The sequence below is a fragment of the Cajanus cajan genome, chromosome 3, assembly GCF_000230855.2.
Source record: "Cajanus cajan strain Asha chromosome 3, NIPB_CcT2T_4, whole genome shotgun sequence".
NCBI classification, from domain to species: Eukaryota; Viridiplantae; Streptophyta; class Magnoliopsida; order Fabales; family Fabaceae; genus Cajanus; species Cajanus cajan.
In genome coordinates, this window is record NC_138519.1 from 63814884 (window position 1) to 63835906 (window position 21023).

The window sequence follows — 21023 nt, forward strand, 5'->3', positions numbered from 1 at the left end:
ATATTCAAGTTATAATTACTAGATTAAAATAAAATTATGATAATATGTTTGGGGCTAAAGTGACAACAAATAAAAATTTAGAAACTAAAGTGACTTTAAGTTATAATTTCAAATATTAAAGTGACATTGTATAAAGTGATATCATATTACAATTTTAGAGACTAAAATAATATTGTATTATAATTATATATCACATGATATACGTCATGTAATATACTCATGTGACATGTATTAGTATTTCCCCACATATATATCACATGTATGTCATATGATACTTTCGTTCTAACGTAAGCATTTCTATTTTAAAAAAAATAAAGTTTATTTAATGAATAAACTTAAATGATGATGGATTACAAATTTAGAAATTTTTAGTTTCATTAAAATTAAAGACTAAATTAAGAGTGATATACAATTTTAGAAAATAATTTAATTATTTATTCATATATAAAATTTGTTGAAAGTATTATTATACTAAGCTTGAAATGTGTATATAAAAGATAGTTAAGTTATTCTCTTTATTGATAACTTTTTATACATATTTATTTTATATGGTTTGATCACTTTTTTATATATTAAGCTTTAATAATTGTATTATTAAATTAAAAATTATTATAAGATAAATAAATTTACAAATTCTTATAAATTTTAAAACTTATTAATACTTTCTTAGACAAATTTAATTTAATGTGTAAATATATATATATATATATATATATATATATATATATATATAGAGGAGGGTTCAAACGACACTGGTGTAACTTTTACTAAGTGTTACACCACTCAATAACTTAATATTAATTTTGAATTTTGAAAATCCAACCGTTAGATTGAAAGTTCATATCTCTTAGATCATATATATCAAATTTTGTTAAATTTGAATAACAACTTGAAGGTAATCAAAGTGTTTATATTTTAGTATATTTTAAAATAAATATATTACGTCAATTTTGTTTTATGCAAATGAAGTATCAAATCATCTTAGATTAATATAAAATTTTGTATATGTGATCTAAGAGATATGAACTTTCAATCTAACGGATGGATTTTCAAAATTCAAATTTAATATCAAGTTATTGAGTGGTGTAACACTTAGTAAAAGTTACACCGGTGTCATTTTAACCCTCCTCATATATATATATAATACAAGTATTTATCAAAATATCATGGACAGATCTATGCAATCGAGCTTGGGACTTCCATTAAATTATTTTTAATATAATATATATTTTTAATGTGGACGGCTAAATTATTTTTAATGTATCATATATTTTTTAATAAGTGTGAATATGTACATGCGTTTTGTAATTTATAAAAAGTATTTAAGACTAACAAATATACATTAATTTTAGTCTAGTGGTTGGGTGAGAAGAAATTGAGATAATTAGAAGCATGAGGACTTAGGTTCAATCCTTATTAATATCATCTTTGTAATTTTTCTTATCTTTACCAATATATATATATATATATATATATATATATATATATATTAATTTTAGTTATATTAGAATTTCATAAAGTCGAACTTTAAAATTGTTATTTCAATTGTAAAAAAACTTTCAAACATCATTACAACAATTCTAAGGTTTAATTCCAATTTGAAACATCAATTTCATTCTATACATCGGGTATTAATTAAAACAAGTAACATTTCAACAAACTTTATGTTATTCTTTCTAGTTAACGTTGTTGCTTTTATTTATCGATTAGACGCATGATACATACATCACTTTATATTATAAATATATTTTTATTACACTTTTTTTTCTCTAAAATATCTTTACACTGTCTTATTTTCTAATTTCTCAATTTTACAAATTTGATTGTTTTCATTTTTTTTAACACTTATCTCTTATCATTCAAATACACTCCTTTTTTGTCTCTTTATTTTTAAAGTTTACTTTTTTTTTTCAAGCACTCACTCCTTTTATAAACATTCCCTTCTTCCAATTTTAAACTAAATTTTTAGAATTTTAGTTTTTCTTTAAAAATATAGAATTTTAATATTCTTGTGCACCCTTCTTTTCACATATACTGTAATACCCCGATTTTCACAGATTATACAAGGCTCAAAGCTCAATAAGGGTGATTTAGTAGCTTAGAACGGATCGTTCCTAAACTGGAACGGACCGTTCCAAATTACTAAAAAGATATATTTTTGATAGCCTATAACGGATCGTTCCCAAACTGGAATGACCTACTAAAAAGGCCTATAACCCTAGTTGAGAATAGACCGTTCTAGTTTAAGAACGGGTCGTTCCAAACGTGGCTGTTAAGAGTTAAACTCAACTCCAGAACGGACCGTTCTAGTTTCAAAATGAGTCTTTCCAGATGCGAGTTTAACACATGATGAAAGAGTCCAGAACGGACCGTTCTAGATCCGAAACGGGTCATTCTGGCCACTCTTGACATCTATAAATAGTAGACTCTGACACTGCTTCTAGACACACTCTCTGAAGACCAAGGAGGACTAAGAGAAGGAGATCAACCAGATTCTGCTCTAGCTTCATCTTCTGCTTATCTACGTAAGGGGGGAGTGACAAACCTCGCTCTGGGTATGGGAATGCATGTTGGGTAGTGGGATTGGGCCTCAATCATATGTTTGTTGCGTGCTCATGTATGAGGGGTTTTCCCCAATTGTATCTGTTTCATCCCTATTTCTCCCTGAATGTTCTAATTGATGTAATTAGTATGTATGTATGAGTAGTGTTGGTGTTTGGATTATAATTGTAGACTTTGGTATTCCTATGGGTTCCTATGGAAAAACCTAAGGGAATGCATTAGTGATTGTAAGAGGAGATTGTTTAAAGAGGCAATTATATGAGTAAATTATATTGTGTTAAATGTTTATTGTATGAAATAAAGTGCTCAGTTCCTTAGAGAACCCTATGAGAAACAAGCAAAATATGAATGTTTTCTGTTTTACTTTCTGATTGTTCTGTTGTGTTCCTTGTTGGATGAGATGCATGAATATGTGTTTAATTTCGCAAATAGACAAGTTTTAATATGAATTAAAGTGTTCTGTGGAGACTATGTGAATATGATGAGATAATGCGAAATGTGAATATGAGACATGAGATATGAGGATATGTGATAATGTTACATGACGATATGATATGATAATGAGACATGACGATGTGATATGATAATGAGACATGATAATGTGATATGAGAATGCATAGGGTCGTGATTGACATATATCATTTGCATAAATGTTTTTGAGGGTATGATATGGAATACACCGACAGGGAAGGCCCCTTGTGTAAAAGCTTGAGGATTAGTCCTTGGGGATAGCTCGGTTTGTAAGTCTCAGTCTCTCCCATTGTGTGCATGGGATGTATCTTGCGCGGCTTAGCTATCCCGACGAGACCCTGGTGGTATGTCCTTCTAGTAAGAGTGCGCAGAGGGTGCGACCTGGCATGTACTCCTAGCTACTCTTGTGTATTGCTAGCGGCAATACGCCATGTGATATGTGTTACTGGCACCACATTTATGATAATATGTAGTCCGTGTCAATTACATGTTCATTTTAATGTTATATGTTAAAGTGATTTTTATGCCTTTGATGAGTGGAATGTGATATTGTTGTTAATCTATCTATGCAATGTACATATACATGTCTTGTTTGTGTTTGATTATCCGGTGTGTATTCCTACACTGTGAGCCAGAGTGAGATGTTTCTCACTCCTTTTTCTTTTGTGTATTTTCCTTTGACTGTTATACAGGTTATTATCAGCATGAGGCTGAGGATGTTGGTGATGAAGCTTATGCTTTTATGTTGGGCTTTGCTCTGATAGGACATGTGACATCGGGGCATAGATAGGATTAGATTAGGATGTTGTTCTTATTAAATTATTTTGAAAATCTCAGTTTTATTTCTTTGTAATTTCACTAACATGTTATTTGGATTAAGTTTATGAATGTGAACTTTTTACCCTTATGTGGTTGGAGATTTGGTTTTTAATGATGAAGAATTTTATTTTTTTATAATTACTGTATATGTATGTTGGGGTAGAGAGTGTCACATTTAGTGGTATCAGAGCACGGTTGGTTCAAGTCAGACATGTGTGTTATGTGCTTATCATGATTCTGTTGTGTACTCTGACAGTGTTTTACTTGTTGTGTACTTTGATGATTTCTTATTTGTTTGATGCTTCTTGCTTACGTAAGAAGTAATGGTTGGGTGGTATCGCTCGTGTTGCGAGTATAGGTGCAAGTAGTAGTGGACGAAGTATCATGCTAACCAACTAGAACTATTGGAACCTTGGGTGTGGGTGAGACATTGATTCGTCGAGTGTATTGAGAGTTTATGGTTGATGGAGTTTCAGAAATCTATAGTTGTAGCGATTGAATCAAAGGATGTTGTATGTTTAGGATTGGAGTTTTGGTAATTCTTGATGAAAGATTGAAATGATTGGTGATTTCCTTGAGTGTTGGTGCTTGCATGTTAACCTTTTATGATTTAGGTAGCATGTGAGTTTTATTTTCTAAGTCTTTTGTGCTGAATATGTGAGTTGTTTTGGTTTAGTATTGTAGTGGGAAGCTTGGATATGAGTTTGAGGTGGAAAGAAGTGGGTTTGGAGGGGTTGAGGTATTTTTGTGGCCTTAGATGTTGATACACTATTGTTGTCTGGTGTAGGGGATTTTTGCACTGCAGTTTTGTTGTGCCCGAACGAGTTTGTTATTGATAGATTTAGATTTTATGGTCTTCACAAAAGTTGTAGCCTTGGACGTTATTTTTCCAAATGGAACTGGAATCAGGTAAAACGGAGGTCTAAAACTCCAGTTATAGCTGCTTTGGTGATCAACGGTCTAGCTGTAAGCGCTGAATATATCTATTGTGGTTTTTGAATTTTTAGCTAAGAATATGATCTTTTTAGAATTTCATGTATTCATAAGAGTTGTAGCTTATTCTCTTAGCTTTCTTTTGAGATAGGTTTGAGAGCATTTGGATAAGTATAACTCTCTATGTATCATTTTCTTTGACAATTGTTGAAGGGGTATGTATGGTTTACTGATATTTTGGAGTTATTAGGCAATGCAAGGATAAAAACTGATTTTTGTTATGATGTTCTGAGGTGTTATCATGTAGATTTAAATATTGTTTAAGGTTGTATGATGCTATGTGGTTGTTGAGATTTCCGTTGAAATTAACTTTTGTTCTTGTTATAAATTATTTTAATTCTCTCAACGGACTCAAACACGACAAGTATACCGGTCGTACAAATAGTAAATTTAAATTGTATCCATAGGGACTAGTTAGGTAAAACAAACATTTAATGACTATTTGTGACTAAAGAATAATTCCAATTTTTCATAGATTGTCATGCATTTGAAGTAAAGATCATGACTATTGGAATTTCAAACCTATAATATAATTTGTGTGTGTGTGGAAGGGATAAGAAATGGTATTGTGATTTTGTAAGATTGTGGGGTCAGATATCACCGAACTTTACTATGATGAATCTTTGTTCTCTTGTTACATTCATTACTTAGTCAACCCATAAGTTTACTCAAACCTAATCCCTTAGGTGCAGGTAATGAATATCAATTCCTTGAGTATCAAATACATACATCTGCATTACGGGTTAGGGTTTAAGACTACTAATGGGCCAAGCTCCATTCCTAGATACATTTCCAACTAGGCATTTGTTTCAGAGCTAGTTTCAAAGGTTATTTTTGTTGAGATTGGGGGAGCCTGAGATTGATGAGATCACCTCTGAAGATTAAAAGTTTTGATGATAAAAAATGTGTGGAACATTCTGACCAAGGACATCAACAACTTAGAAGTCAAAAACAAAGTCAAAGGAAAATGTTATGTAATAGGGATAACTTTTAGATTGCTTTGATTGAGTTTATCTTTTGTGTGTGCTTTGTGCATAAGCTAATCTGTGTCTAATCTGATTAGGAGTGTATGATGACGAGTTTAAAAGGTTAAGAAGTTATTTTGAGACTTAAAATAAGAGTTTTGAAAACTAACTCAAAATAATCGATTATCATTAAATATAATCGATTATTCCAGCAACAGGCAAAAAAGGATGCCTTGTTGCAATAATCGATTATTTGAGAAAAGATCATCATCATCACATTCTTGAAAGGAAAGAGATTAAGATTTGCTTCTGAATTCCAGGTGAATTCGTTCCTTAATTTTTTGTGAATACTTGTAAATCTTGAGTAGGTTTCTCAAGTGGTAAGGAATTCTTGTAGTGGCTTTCTACAAGAGGTGCTTTCTTGAGGTCAAGAAAGTGGTTATCTTGAATGTAGGACTATATGCATGTGTGGTATGCTTGTAAACCTTCTTCATTAAGATAGTGGAACAAATATTGATCAGGTTATGATTGAGGACTGGATGTAGGTCACATGTGGAGTGGCTGAACCAGGATAAAAGACTTGTGCAATCTTCTCTTACCCTTATCTTTTACTTTGTGTAATATCTTGATTGAATATTGAAAAATATTGTTCTTGATTAACATGTTTGCATGAGCAACATTGGTTTGAACTGAATCAAAGTATTACATATTGGTCTTAACTTTGAATCTCATTATTGGTTAATCAAGAAATCATATAGGATTCATTGTTCAATAACAAGTCTTTAAGAAACTTCATTGAAAATTCATTTTAGAAAACTTTAATTGAAATAAAGATCCTAAATACCCTGAAAATTTTTAAAGTGTCATAGAATCCAATTCACCCCCCCCCCCTCTTGGATTGAGCCATTCTTTTCTAACAATTTTCCAATACCCAATGGACTCTATATCAAGCAAAGGAGAATCAATCTAAAGCAAGCATTAAGAATAGAAACATAACACAACAATGAATGAAACAACATATATGTATATCATTGATAACGTGGAGATTACATAAGAGTTAAGTTGGTTACATCTAACCCTACAAAATAATGGGTAAAACCGCTCAAAATAATGAGGGTGAAACAAAAATAGAGATGAAAGAGAGATGGAAAAACTGAAGGAAAGACCCACACACGAACGGTTCCAAGCACCAGGAATCCCTTCCACAGCTCCTAGAAGTCGTCCAATGTGTGAATGAGGGCATGATCCTCGAAGATTTGATCAAATACGAGCTGGGTGAGACATGATAAGGTTTACACGCTTGGCGTGTTATACCTCGCGCCCGGCGTAGGGTCTTCCAAAGAGTTAATTACTCTCTATCTCAAATCACGCCCGGCATGGATACTCCTGCACCCGACGCAATGTATTCCAAAGAGTTTTGAATGCTCTCTGTTTTGAAGTACGCCTGGCGCGGATGCTCTTGCACTCGGCGCAATGCTGAAAGGCAGAGGTGATGCTCTCTGTGTTTCTCAAGCTCGGCGCGGGTAGTCTGCGCCCAGCGCAATTACGCTTCTCCTGCTCCTAAGCTTTTTCAATTTCTAATCCAATGGGTCTTCAACCTTAACTCTTTACTCAATACCTGCACAAAAAATGAGGTGTATCAGGGTATTGTCAGATGATTTTTGGGTTAGCTATATCTGCACAAAAATTAATCAAAAGAGAATAATTATATTGCAAGAGTGCATGGGATGAGTGGAATTGTTCAATAATTCCCATCTAAAAAGAAGTATAAGTGAGACTTAATAGTGGTAAAGTTGGTTCATGTACATGCTATATGGAGTAAATGGTGATTGATTCGTACATGCTTAGGGATGGTATATATGAATGTTTAGAGTAGGTGTTCTAATATGATTTGATATGGGTGTATGTTGATATGAGGATAGATGACCTTATGGATCAATTAATGGATGTTTGTGTTGTTGAGCTTAGGAGAGCTTGAAGCTTAAAGGAGTTTTGATGATCACAACATGTGTGTACAACAACAACTTATGATCACAATGTGTGTGTACAACAACAACTTGGAAGCACAAAAACAAAGTCAGAGAAAGTCAAGAAAATGCTATGTAATAGAGTTTAGAAAATAAAGTGTTTTGAATGAGTTTTTATGTTGTGTGTGCTTAGTATGCTTTGTGCATAAGCAAAATCTATATCTGAGCTAAGTAGAGAGTATATGATGATGAGTGAAAAGGTTGGAAAGTTATTTTGAGACTTAAAACGAAGTTTTGAAAACTAACTCAAAATAATCGATTATCGTTAAATATAATCGATTATTCCAGCAACAGGCAAAATGGGATGCCTTGCTGCAATAATCGATTATTTGCCAAAATAATCGATTATATTGTTCTTGGTTGATTTCCAGAAAACCTGAAGAACAAAATAATCGATTATTCTTTAAAATAATCGATTATCTGCGTCTGAGACTTTTATAAATAGTTTGAACTTTTTGAAACTTCAGACAATGAGTTAGAACTGATAAGCAAATTGAGAAAAGCGTTTTGTGGAGTCTTTGTGACATCTTGGAGAGTTTTCTTTGTGAAATCCAAGAGTAAAAACGTTTGTGAAAAACTTTGTTAGAAGATCATCATCATCATATTCTTGAAAGGGGAAGATTAAGATTTGCTTCAAGAATTCCAGGTGAATTCGTTCCTTTATTCTTTGTGAGTTTTTGTAAAAATATTGAGAAGGGTTTCTCAAGTGGTAAGGTTTCTTGTAGTGGGTTTCTACAAGGGGTACTTTCTTGGGGTCAAGAAAGTGGTTATCTTTAGTGTTGAAGTATATGCATGTGTGTGTGCTTGTAAACCTTCTTCCTTGAGATAGTGGAACAAATCTTGATCAGGTGTTGATTGAGGACTGGATGTAGGTCACATGTGGAGTGGCTGAACCAGTATAAAAGACTTGTGCAATCTTCTTCTACCTTATCTTTTACTTTGAGTAATTTCTTGGTTGAATATTAAAGAAGATAATTCTTGATTAACAAGTGTATGTGAATATTGTTGGTTTAAATCTGAATTAAAGCATTACATTTGAACCTCATTATTTTGTAATCAAGAGAGCATATTGCATTCATACTTTCATAACAAGTCTTTAGAAGAGTTTCATTTGAAAATTCAGTCTTAGAAAAGTTTAAGTGAAATAAAGATCCTAAATACTCTGATTGATTTTTAAAGGGTCATAGAATCCAATTCACCCCCCCTCTTGGATTGTGCCATTCTTTTCTAACATGTGTGTTTAGCAAGATTGACCTTAAGGTGTGATATCATCATATTGGAATTGAAGGTGAGGATATATCCAAAACAGCTTTATACTAAGTTCTCTAAGTATGATTTTTGATTGTATAAGATGAGTTTTCTAGGTCCTGTAATTTCTAGCGGAGGTATAACGTAGATCTATCTAAGGTAGATGTTGTGCTTATCTGGGAGATACCAAAAGTCAGTTAGTGAGGTTAAGAGTTTTCTTAGGTTAGCTTATTATTATTGAAGGTTTATTGAGAAAATTTCTAAGATAACATTACCTTTGACTAGATTGACTAGGAAGAGTGTTGTCTTTGTGTGGGATAGTGTGAGAGTAGTTTCCATACTCTTAAGGAAAGATTGACTAGTGTTAATATTACCAGATTTTAGTAAGTCTTATGTGGTATATAGTGATGCTTCTAAGATGGGTTTGGATAGAGTGTTGATGCAAGAAGGAAGGGTAATAACTTATGTTTTTAGGCAATTGAAAGTTCATTAGAGGAATTACCTTACCCATGACCTTAAGTTAGCGGTTGAAATATTTATACTAGGATTTGGAGACACTACCTATATGATTCTAAACTTGAGGTATTTAGTGATCATAAGAGCCTTAAATATCTTTTGACCAAAAGAGTTGAATATGAGACAAAGGAGATAGTTGAAATTTCTTAAGGAATAAGATTTTGATCTTATTTTGTTATCTGGGCAAAGCCAATATGGTGGCTGATGCTTTGAGTAGAAGACCTCTAGATATATCTTCCCTTATGATTAGAGAGATGGATCTTTTGGCTCAAATTAGGGATTTAAGTTTGACTAGTGAGATTACTCCTAGTAGTGTGAAACTAGGTATGACTCGAGTAACAAGTGGATCGTTGAAAGAAATTGGAGAAGCATAATTAATTGATTTATTTTGGTGACAAGATATGAGGCTAAGAGTTTGCATTAGGTATAGATGGAGTAGTAAGACTTTGAGACTGAGTATGTGTACCTAGTAAACTTATGCTTAGGTGTTTGATCTTTGGAGAGGGTCATAGAAGTAAAGCTAATATTGTGGCAGATGCCTTAAGTAGGATGATTTAAGGGTTGGATTTGATTGAGGAGGTTAGAGACTTAAGCATGATGTGTGAGCTCACCCTTAAGAGCATTGGATTGAGTATGTTGGAAAGGACTAATAGATTAATGGATGAGATTATAGAAGCCCAGGAGTTAGATCCTTTCTTAGTGAACCAAGTGGAGAAGATTGGTAGGGGTATAGATAGCCCTTTACGAGTGGAAGTTGATGGTGTTTTGGGATTCAAGGATAGAATCTATGTGCCTAGAAATCCTGAATTTAGGAAAATGATCTTAGAGGAAGGATATAGAGTACTCTTAGCATTAATTTAGGAGCTACTAAGATGCATCAGAGTGGCGCAGCGGAAGCGTGGTGGCCTAAAGTGAAGAGAGAAGTGGAGAGATTTGTGTACTCGTGTGTAGTATGCTAGAAGTCTAAGGTAGAACACTAGAAGTCTTTAGGATTTTTACAGCCTTTAGACATCCCATTTTGGAAGCGATATGGTGTGTAGATAGACCTTGGTTGTAGGTTGCCTAAAGACGCTTAAGAAATTTGATTTTTTTTTTTTGGTTATAGTGGATAAACTCACCAAGTTGTTAGTCTTATCCTTATTAATATTAGATATTCCTTGGAAAGATTAATAGAGTTGTACATCAGTGAGGTAGTGAGGTTACATGGGATTTTCTAATAGTATATTTTATGATAGGAAATATTTAGGAAAGTGTTATTTGGGAGTAGAGAGCAAGATGCGACGAGCCTACCCATTTCTATTTTCGGGTAAATTTCGAGGACAAAATTTCTTAAAGGGGGGAGAATTGTAACACCCCAATTTTCACAGATATTACAAAGGCTCAAAGCCTAATAAGGGTGATTTAGTAGCCCAGAACGGGTCGTTTCCAAACTGAAACTGGTCGTTCCAAACTACTAAAAAGACCTATTTTTGGTAGCCCAAAATGGGTCGTTCCCAAATTGGAACGGCCTACTAAAAAGGCCTATAACCCTAGTTGGGAACGGGTCGTTCTGGTTTAAGAACGGGCCGTTCCAAATGTGGCCATTAAGAGTTAAACTCAACTCCAGAACGGGTCGTTCTAGTTTCAGAACGGGCCGTTCCAGATGCGAATTTAACACATGATGAAATGGTCTAGAATGGGCCGTTCTAAATCCAAAATGAGTCATTCTGGCCACTCTTGAAATCTATAAATAGCAGACTCTAGCACTGCTTCTAGACACACTCTATGAAGACCAAGGAAGACTAAGAGAAGGAGATCAACCAGATTCTGCTCTAGCTTCGTCTTCTGCTTATCTAGGTAAGGGAGAGTGAGAAACCTCGCTCTGGGTGTGGGAATGCATGTTGGGTAGTGAGATTGGGTCTCAATCCTATGTTTTTTGTGTGCTCATGTATGAGGGGTTTTTCCAAATCGTATCTGTTTCATCCCTGTTTCTCCCTGAATGTTCTAATTGATGTAATTAGTATGTATGTATGTATGAGTAGTGTTGGTGTTTGGATTATAATTGTAGACTTTGGTATTCCTATGAGAAACCCTAAGGGAATGCATTGGTAATTGTAAGAGGAGATTGTTTGAAGAGACAATTATATGAGTAAATTATATTGTGTTAAATGTTTATTGTATGAATTAGAGTACTCTGTGGGTTCTTAAGAGAACCCTATGAGAAACAGGCAAAATATGAATGTTTTCTGTTTTACTTTCTGATTGTTCTGTTGTGTTCCTTGTTGGATGAGATGTACGAATATGTGTTTAATTTCGCAAATAGACAAGATTTAATATGAATTAAAGTGCTATGTGGAGACTATATGAATATGATGCGATAATGCGAAATGTGAATATGAGACATGAGATATGAGGATATGTGATAATGTTACATGACGATGTGATATGATAATGAGTCATGGCGATGTTATATGATAATGAGACATGACGATGTGATATGATAATGAGACATGACAATGTGATATGATAATGAGACATGATAATGTGATATGAGAATGCATAGAGTCGTGATTGACATGCATCATTTGCATAAATATTTTTAAGGGTACGATATGAAATACACCACCAGGAAAGGCCCCCTTGTATAAAAGCTTGGGGATTAGTCCTTGGGAATAGCTCGATTTGTAAGTCCTAGTCTTGCCCATTGTGTGCATGGGATGTATCTTGCGCAGCTTAGCTATCTCGACGTGACCCTAGTAGTATATCCTTTTAGTGAGAGTGCGCAGAGGGTGTGACCCGGCATGTACTCCTAGACTACTCTCGTGTATTGCTAGCAGCAATACACCATGTGATATGTGTTACTAGCGCCACATGCATGATAATATGTAGTCCGTGTCCATTACATGTTCATTTTAATGTTATATGTTAAAGTGATTTTTATGCATTTGATGAGTGGAATGTGATATTGTTGTTAATCTATCTATGCTATGTACATATACATGTCTTGTTTGTGTTTGGCTATTCGGTGTGTATTCCTACACTGTGAGCCAGAGTGAGATGTTTCTCACTCCCTTTTCTTGTGTTATTTTCCTTTGATTATTATACAGGTGATTATCAACATGAGGCTGAGGATGTTGGTGATGAAACTTAGGCTTCTATGTTGGCCTTTGCTCTGATAAGACATGTGACATCGAGGCGTAGATAGGATTAAATTATGATGTTGTTCTTATTAAATTATTTTGAAAACCTCAGTTTTATTTTTTTGTAATTTCACTGACATGTTATTTGGATTAAGTTTATGAGTGTGAACTCTTTATCCTTATGTGGTTGGAGATTTGGTTTTTAATGATGATGAATTTTATTTTTTTTATAATTACTGTATATGTATGTTGGGGTAGAGGGTGTCACATATACTCAATTTTCATAACATTAATTCTAGTGTTTTAAAAACAAACCTTTCAAAAGAATATTTTCATAATTATGAAAAATAGTTTATAAAAGTGTGTTCTTTTTTTTTTTTTACACATTTTCACAAAATACTTTTGAGAATACTAAAGAAGAAGAAAAACAAAGATAAGAAGAAAAAAAGCGGATGAAGGAACGGGATGAATAAAAAAAATTTAGGCTAAAAACTTATTTTGGTCCCTTATAATAATTGTTTGTTTCAATTTAGTTCCACTTTTATTTTTTGTCTCAATTTGGTCCCTCATAAGTTAATTGGTTTCAATTTGGGACTTCCGTCCAAATTATTTAAACAGAGTTAACTGTTGGCCACGTGGATACCACGTAGATGCATACGTGGATACCACGTGGATGCCAAATCTTGTGAAAACACCTGAAACCAGAACGCCTCGTTCTAAACCAGAACGGGCCGTTCTGGATGCACTCTTGGTGTGTTAATTTTGCATTTGAAACGGGCCGTTCTAGATGCAAAATTAACACACCACCAGTACATCAGAACGGGCCGTTCTGGATTCAGAACGGCCCGTTCCAACACTGAGAATAGAGTATTCTTTATTAATTTTATTAAAAAATATAATAATTTTGAAAAATATTTTTTATGGTAAAAATTTTAAAATTATTTATTTTTATAAAATACAATTGTCTTATAGATAGAGTAATAACTTTTTCTTTTTCTCTTTCTGTCTGAAGAAATATTTAAGTGTCACTTTATAATTTTTTGCAACTTATTTAAAATTAGAAGAATAAAATGATAAAAATTAATAGGATAAACATAATAAATTTATTAATTTATTTTCTTTTAGTGTCCTCTAAATTTTTACATTCATTTAAAACAAAAATATTTTATACGTTAATTTGAATTAATTTAACGAAGTATCATATGATTTTTAATTTTTTAAAATTTTTTATAAATTTGATCTATACATGAAAAACTTTTTAATTTAACAATTAAATTCTTAAAAATTTGATATAGAACATTAATTATTAAATAGCATAAATCTATCAAGACTTACTCTTGAAGTAAGTAAATTTTTTCTTCATTAAAAATGAAGATAATTTTACCATAAAATAAAAAATAATTAAACAATAAAATAAAATATAAAAATATTAATATATTTATTATATTAGATATAACAACATAATTAAAATATAATTAATAATATATATTTTATAAAATTATTAATATTTTATATATAAAAAAAAAATAATGAAAAAAATTTTAGTGGGGGCAAGTGCTCCCACTATGATTAACTTAGATCTGTCCCTACATATGGTTGTGGTGAAATGTGAGTCCTGTGTATCCTTTTCCTTTACTTCAGGTTCTACCTTTTCAAGAACAGGTTGTTGTTGTTGGGGTACATCGTTAATGACTTCAAGAAAAAATACTATCATTTAATCATTTACTGTATAGTGTCAATTTGGTAGTAAGTGGTTCACTCTAGTTTGAAATGAAATAAAATCTGCTACCATTGTCTTTAGTGATACATTGCATTGTCCTTAATAATACACTGTATAGCCTAACTGTTTAGCAATTGAAGTTATCAATTTCCATTGACAATATTACCAAATTCAGTGTTTGAAATGCTTTGTACCTTGGGTCTTTTTCCTTCCATGATTCACAACCGTGAACTATAATCATTGATCGTTTATGCTTAGCAGTCTGGAACCAGAACAGCCCGTTCTGAAACACACCAAAATTGTAACCAGAACGGCCCGTTCTGGTTTCAGAACGGGCCGTTCTGGTTCCAGGTATTTTCAAAAAAATTGGCATCCACGTGGCATCCACCTATGCATCTACGTGGCATCCACGTGGCCACACAGTTAACTCCGTTTAAATAATTTAGACGGAAGTCTCAAATTGAAACAAATTAATTTATTAGGGACCAAATTGAGACCAATTAATTTATTAGGGACCAAATTGAGACCAAAAATAAAAGTGGGACTAAATTGAAACAAACAATTATTATAAGGGACCAAAATAGGTTTTTAGCCAAAAATTTATTTAAAACATGAAATTAATTAGAATGGTGTTTAAGGATTTTTTTCTTAGAAAAAAAAGAAAGAAAAGGGGCATAATTATAATAAAAAAAGGAGGTGTATATATTATAAACAAATTATTTACTTGTAAAATGAATCTTTGAAACTAAATGTTTAAAATTCTGGGGGGAAAAAAAGATGAAGGGAATGCGTGTGAACGGGATGAGTGTTTGAAAAAAAATAAACAGTGGAACAAGAAAGGGGAATCCGTGTTTGAGAAAAAAAAATTGAAAGTTGAGGACATGAGAGTTATAAAATAGAATAAATATATTATAGATATTTTGAAAATAAAAATGTATAATACAAGTCTATTATTAATGTAGTGGAGATATATATATCATAATTCATGAGCTTAACGATTATTAGTAAGGGTAAGTATATGACCTTATTCGATCTGTTTAAGACTTAACCCCTAAAATTCTCATTTTTAATGAAGTGGATAAATTTGGTTTGTAAATAAGTTGTTCAAAATAATTTGGCTCACATGCATTCCATGAAACTTACATATAAATAGGCTAGTTTGTGGGTCCAATGAAAATTTGGAATTTTATTTCAAAAAATAAAATTATATCAAATTCAAGAGGATTTTTTCTTTATTTTTTTAATCTATTGAAATGTGAGAAAGAAAATTAATACTTTAAGAAAAGGAATATAAATATATTTATAAACAACATTAGACAATTAAATAAAAATTTAAAGTCTTAACATATCCATATTTACACATTCTAACAAAAATATTAAAATCTTAATGTCTTAAAATTTAAAGACCAAATACACTAACAAAACATCAAAATTTTAAAGCTTAATGTCATAAAATTTTAAAAATGAAACTAAACTAATTAAATATCAAAGTTTTAGTGTCCTAAAAACAAACATTATTAAGTTTGAATATTAATTAGGCTGGCTTCCAGGTTCCATAAATTAAACCAGCCAAGTCCACATATTTGGCCAAAATATCTGCTATGATCATATTTTTTTTTTTAGAAAAAAAAGTTTATATCCAAGTCTCATATAATCACCTCTATTTATTGAATTTATTAAGGATTAATTATATTAATTTTATATTTTAATTTTTTTAATCATGATATTGATATAAAATATTTACTGTCAGATACTGTAGATACACACAAGATAAATATTTTTCTTGTAATATAATTTATTTCATATCTAACAATATGATTCAAATCCTGAATAATTTTATTAAGAGACATAAGTTACTACTATTTATCTCAATAAATTTTAATATTTCATATTCCAAATAACCATCATGAAATGAAACATGAAAAGAAAAGGTTCACGAATTTCTCAACCTCTATGACCCGTAAAAAAGAAATTATATTTGTTTAACTAAATTATATTTTTATCTTTTATTTTATTTAATTTGCTCGATTTATCATTCCATTGTTAAAATGTTGGATCTGATTTTATAATTTTAAAAAACGATCCAATGTGATTTTTTTTATTAATCAAGAGTAACGATGCTAATTTCTTATATTCATGGTACAATGTACAAAAATTTAATATCGTTAATTTCAATTGGATAAAATAAATTATGTTACATAATTTTTAAAAATTAAGAAATTAAAATGAACTTGCTAATAATAAAGGAATCAAATTAAACTAATTAAATAAAATAAGTTAAAAAAAAGTAATTTAAATTATTTATTTTTTTCTTGTGTATAAACTAATTAGATTATTGAAGCCATACCGGTTACTTCTTCTGCAACCATACTATTAATTAATAAATTAAGTATTAATCCAAATATGATTTTTAAAGCAAATATTTTAAAAATAAATAACTTTTAACAAAAAAACAATGCTTTTAAGACTTGTAAGTAAGTTGAGAAAATCCTAAAAGGGGAATGAGATTTTTTTTAATAAGCAAAATAAATTTAAATTAAAAAAAAGTATAAGAAGTACTCCAACCCGTTACAAGAAACACAAAGACATAATTAAAAATTAAAAACCAAAGTAAAAACTATGAAAAACATAAACTCGAGTTATAATACTAGTTAATATAACTAAAAGAACATCCAGAAATAAAACTAGTTACTTGAACAATAACAAGAAAAAAAATTGTTACAACTCAATAGTATTAATTTTAAAGACTAATAATGTTACCTAATCAAAATATTAAAAAAAAATGTACAGCTGCTGAGGTGTTGTTGGTAAGCCAAGCCAACCCAGAAATTTGAAGAAGGGGATCTTATTCATAGGCAATAATACCTTGTGCTAAGCCCCACATGACATTGGTCCATTACCACTACCCCTCCACATTACCAACCTAAACAACATCCACTTTACCTTCAAGTTTCAACCACACGTGTATAATGCTGTTTGAAAAAAAAATGTAACAGACAAAATACTCATTTCTAACTTGTAAGTTGGAACTCTGAAAAGCTTATACTTTTATACACAACTCCCCATAAAACTCTCACACACACTCTCTCTCTCTTTATATATATATATATATATAATTTTTAATTTTGTAATTTTGATTCTTTTATTAATAATTAAAATTATAACTTTTATTATAGTCTAACATTAAATAAATAATGTCATAATTAATATTTAAAAATATTGTGTTAAAAATTTCACTTTAATCTTATTTTTATATCATAAAAGTAACAAAATAAAATAAAATGGAATAAAAATAAAAATTAAAAATATAATTTAACTTAAATATTATTAAATAGTAATTATTATGTTATCCTTTTAATATTAAATCATGACTAATATTATAATTTTAGTGAACAACAAATAAAATTTCAGTAAATGCATAAAAATTGTAATTTTATAAAATTAAAAAATTAAAATTGTGGATTTCATATAATAAAAAAAAAACTAAAGATAGAATTTAGCCTAATATATAATAGTAATACAAATTTAAATAAATTTTTAGTTTCTTTCTCATATATATATATATATATACTTATACTTCCAAAGTTATCTTTTTTTCTAATTTTTAATGTAAAAAAAAATATTTTAATCTTGTTATTCAAATGTCATTATTTTTAATGAATCTATCAAATAAATTTTTATATTAACAAATTTATCACACAAAATTCATTCATTAGTAATCTTATTAATTGGATCCAAATAATTAATTTGATGAATTTAAATTTAAATTGTTCGGAGTGTTTGAGTTCAATTTTTTTTCTTTTTAGAAACAATCCTTAATCAAAATTTACTTACTTCCAAATTGAGTCGGATTAGTATAAAGAGAAAGAAAAAAGAAAAAAAAAATGTAGGGTCCACTTAAGAACTTTGAAAAAAATTCCTGAGATAAAATGCTCTAACGCTCATTCTTTATTCATCTCTTTCATTCTCTCTGCCTCAGACAGAAATAGCCCATCAAGCTCATTCAATTTACCTAAAATAAATAATTTTCTCTTGCTATGGCTCTTTTGTTGTACTTTGTGCTTTTCCTGACCCTCACTGGCCATTCCAGTAAGCACCTGCACTAATTTCTGTGCGCTTTTTAGTTTCATAAAGACTCTTTTTTAAGTTATGAAATAACTCATCCTTTAATTTTCTGAGGTGGGTTCTTATGATCAGTTGCAGTTTCCAACTTTGTCCTCTGCTTCAATTCTGGATATTTTGTGAGGGGGGACTTTTCTACTGTTCTGCTGAAAGATGAAATTGAAAGACTTAAGAGAATAATTTTAAAGGGCTAAAAGAAAATCTAAATAATATTTTTTTTTTACCTCTTTTGTGCAGGAAAAAAAAAAATATATGCTTCTTATGTGGTGTGAGTTAACTGTTTTTTCTGTTTCTGGTTGATTTGTTCTGCAATAGGTGCTCTTTACTGTTTATGCAAAGATGGTGTGGGTGATCAAGCTCTTCAGAAAGCAATTGATTATGCTTGTGGGGCTGGAGCTGATTGCACCCCAATTCTCCAAAACGGGGCTTGTTACCAACCCAACACTGTGAAGGATCACTGTAACTATGCAGTTAATAGCTATTACCAGAGAAAGGGTAATGTTCAAGGATCATGTGATTTTGCAGGTGCTGCCACAACCAGTGCAAATCCACCTAGTGAGTGTACTTCCAACCCCACCTGATTTTGACACATATTCTAGAATTTCACTTTTGGTAATATTCTTCTCTTCCTTGTGTGTCTTTTCTACAGCTACATCATCTGGATGTGTCTACCCCTCAAGTCCTGGGTATGTTTCTTCATTGTACCCTTATTTGATTTTTTTGTTTTGTTTAATTTGTTATGCATAAAGTGAATTGGATAAGTTCTCTGGAAATTCAAGGAATTTTTAGTGTATTTTGAGTGCGAGGTTGGAGTTTTGAGGAAAATTGCTCTGTTGAGTGCTTCTACCCTCTATTAAACCATTCTTTTTTGTACAGAGAAATGTAAAGGTCATATTTTTACCCAGTTTTTCTATTTTGAGTCTGTTTTTCCAGTTTCCATTTTTTTACTATGAGGTGATTGGAGGCATTGGTCATTTTTACTCTATTTCATGTCTAATTTTCACTTAGCATATTCTGAAAGGTATTTCTAAAATTAAAAACTGGGGTTCATTTGTTTTAATTTCAAAACTGGCAATGTGGCCCTGAAACTATTTTGTTTTATACATTAAAAAAAAAAAAAAAAAAACTTTCTTTTTGGTTTATGTACCCACCTCCTTGAAGGGGAAATTCTGAATTAATTTTTTTGCAGAGAAATTATCTTGCTAGCCATGTCATGTCCTGCTTATTCTGTTGAAATATGAGCTGGCATAATTTGGATGTTTCACAAATATTTCCTAGGTCTATTATACCCGTGTATAATATTTAATGGCTTATATAGCATTGAGTACATAGTTTTGTAAATTTTATCATTTAATTTCTATAATTAAAGACATTATATTTAGTCTTTATATATATAATTTCTGTTTTCTTTTTCTTTTTCTTTGTTGTCAATTTGCAATAAAGGCTTAAAAAGAAAAGTTTATAAAGTTATGAAGGCTAAAAGAAATAAAAAAAAAAAAAAAAAATATATATATATATATATATATGTATGTATACTATTAAAAAACTAAAATAAAATGTTTTTAACTATCATCTTTTTATTTTACTTCACAAGGCCTATTATATATTCTGATCTCTCTTTTTTGGCTCTCTTGCAGCAATGCCAGCACAACACCATCAACAGGTGCACCTCCTGGCACAACACCAACAACTCCAGGCACAGGCACAACTTCTGGTAGTCCTAATGTGTTTGGAATGAGTCCACTGTCTCCAACTACAACTAGTGTCAACAATAGAGCTAACTTGGAAGGCACCAATGCTAAGTTACTATTGTTTCTCTTTGTTCTAACCTTGTGTTTAGCAATCAGGGTCTAGAGTTACAGTGCCACCACTGGACTAGGAAAAAGTTTGTGGGGTTTTCATGTAATTTTACTTCTTGGAGTCATCCACAAGCAATTCAAGCAAACCCGGTTTTGGTGTTTTTTCTTCCTAGTGAAAAAAAAAAAAAAATAGGGCATTTGGTTCCTTCTTTAGTTGTGATTTATTTTGATTATGAGTTTATGACTCTTATAATGGGGGGTTGGAAATAGAACCAGAGTTGATCATTTTCCTCTTGGCTTTTTCTCCATTTGTACATCTAAGACTATGAGAGGCACTATTTTTTAATTTAATGGAATCCGGCTACCCCATATATAATCTTTTTTATTCATCATTCAATTTCATGTTAGCTGCCCCTCAAATAATTTTTGTTTTTCAACATTGTACTGCTTGATTTGCATTCGACGCCATTGTTCATTCATTTTCTATAGTTGTTGTGCTTGATTCGTGAGACAAAGTGTTGGGTGTACGTAGCCTAATTAAAAATTCCTAGACTATATTTTTAGTTTTTCATTTTAAATTAAATTACTCTTTTGGTCTCTCTTTTGATTCAATTGATTTAATTTGGTCACATGTAATGACATATGTCATATTTTTTATGGTG

At 31.1% G+C, this 21023-nt stretch overlaps 1 protein-coding gene across 1 annotated transcript; it reads left to right on the forward strand.

The window, feature by feature from the left end:
* The first annotated feature begins 18371 nt into the window (after positions 1-18371).
* Positions 18372-20758, forward strand: LOC109798027 (Carbohydrate-binding X8 domain superfamily protein). The gene is made up of 4 exons (XM_020358219.3): positions 18372-18529; positions 18878-19117; positions 19212-19248; positions 20200-20758. The coding sequence occupies exons 1-4, from the start codon at positions 18478-18480 to the stop codon at positions 20414-20416; spliced, it is 546 nt and encodes a 181-aa protein (XP_020213808.1). The 5' UTR covers positions 18372-18477; the 3' UTR covers positions 20417-20758.
* Positions 20759-21023: the final 265 nt, after the last annotated feature.

Bases quoted from the DNA above. Each gene is read 5' to 3' on its own strand.
- LOC109798027 (XM_020358219.3), top strand. From the start codon at position 18,478: ATGGCTCTTTTGTTGTACTTTGTGCTTTTCCTGACCCTCACTGGCCAT. The intron at 18,530-18,877 runs GTAAGCACCTGC...GTTCTGCAATAG, and splicing joins GACCCTCACTGGCCATTCCA to GTGCTCTTTACTGTTTATGC. The intron at 19,249-20,199 runs GTATGTTTCTTC...GCTCTCTTGCAG, and splicing joins GTCTACCCCTCAAGTCCTGG to CAATGCCAGCACAACACCAT.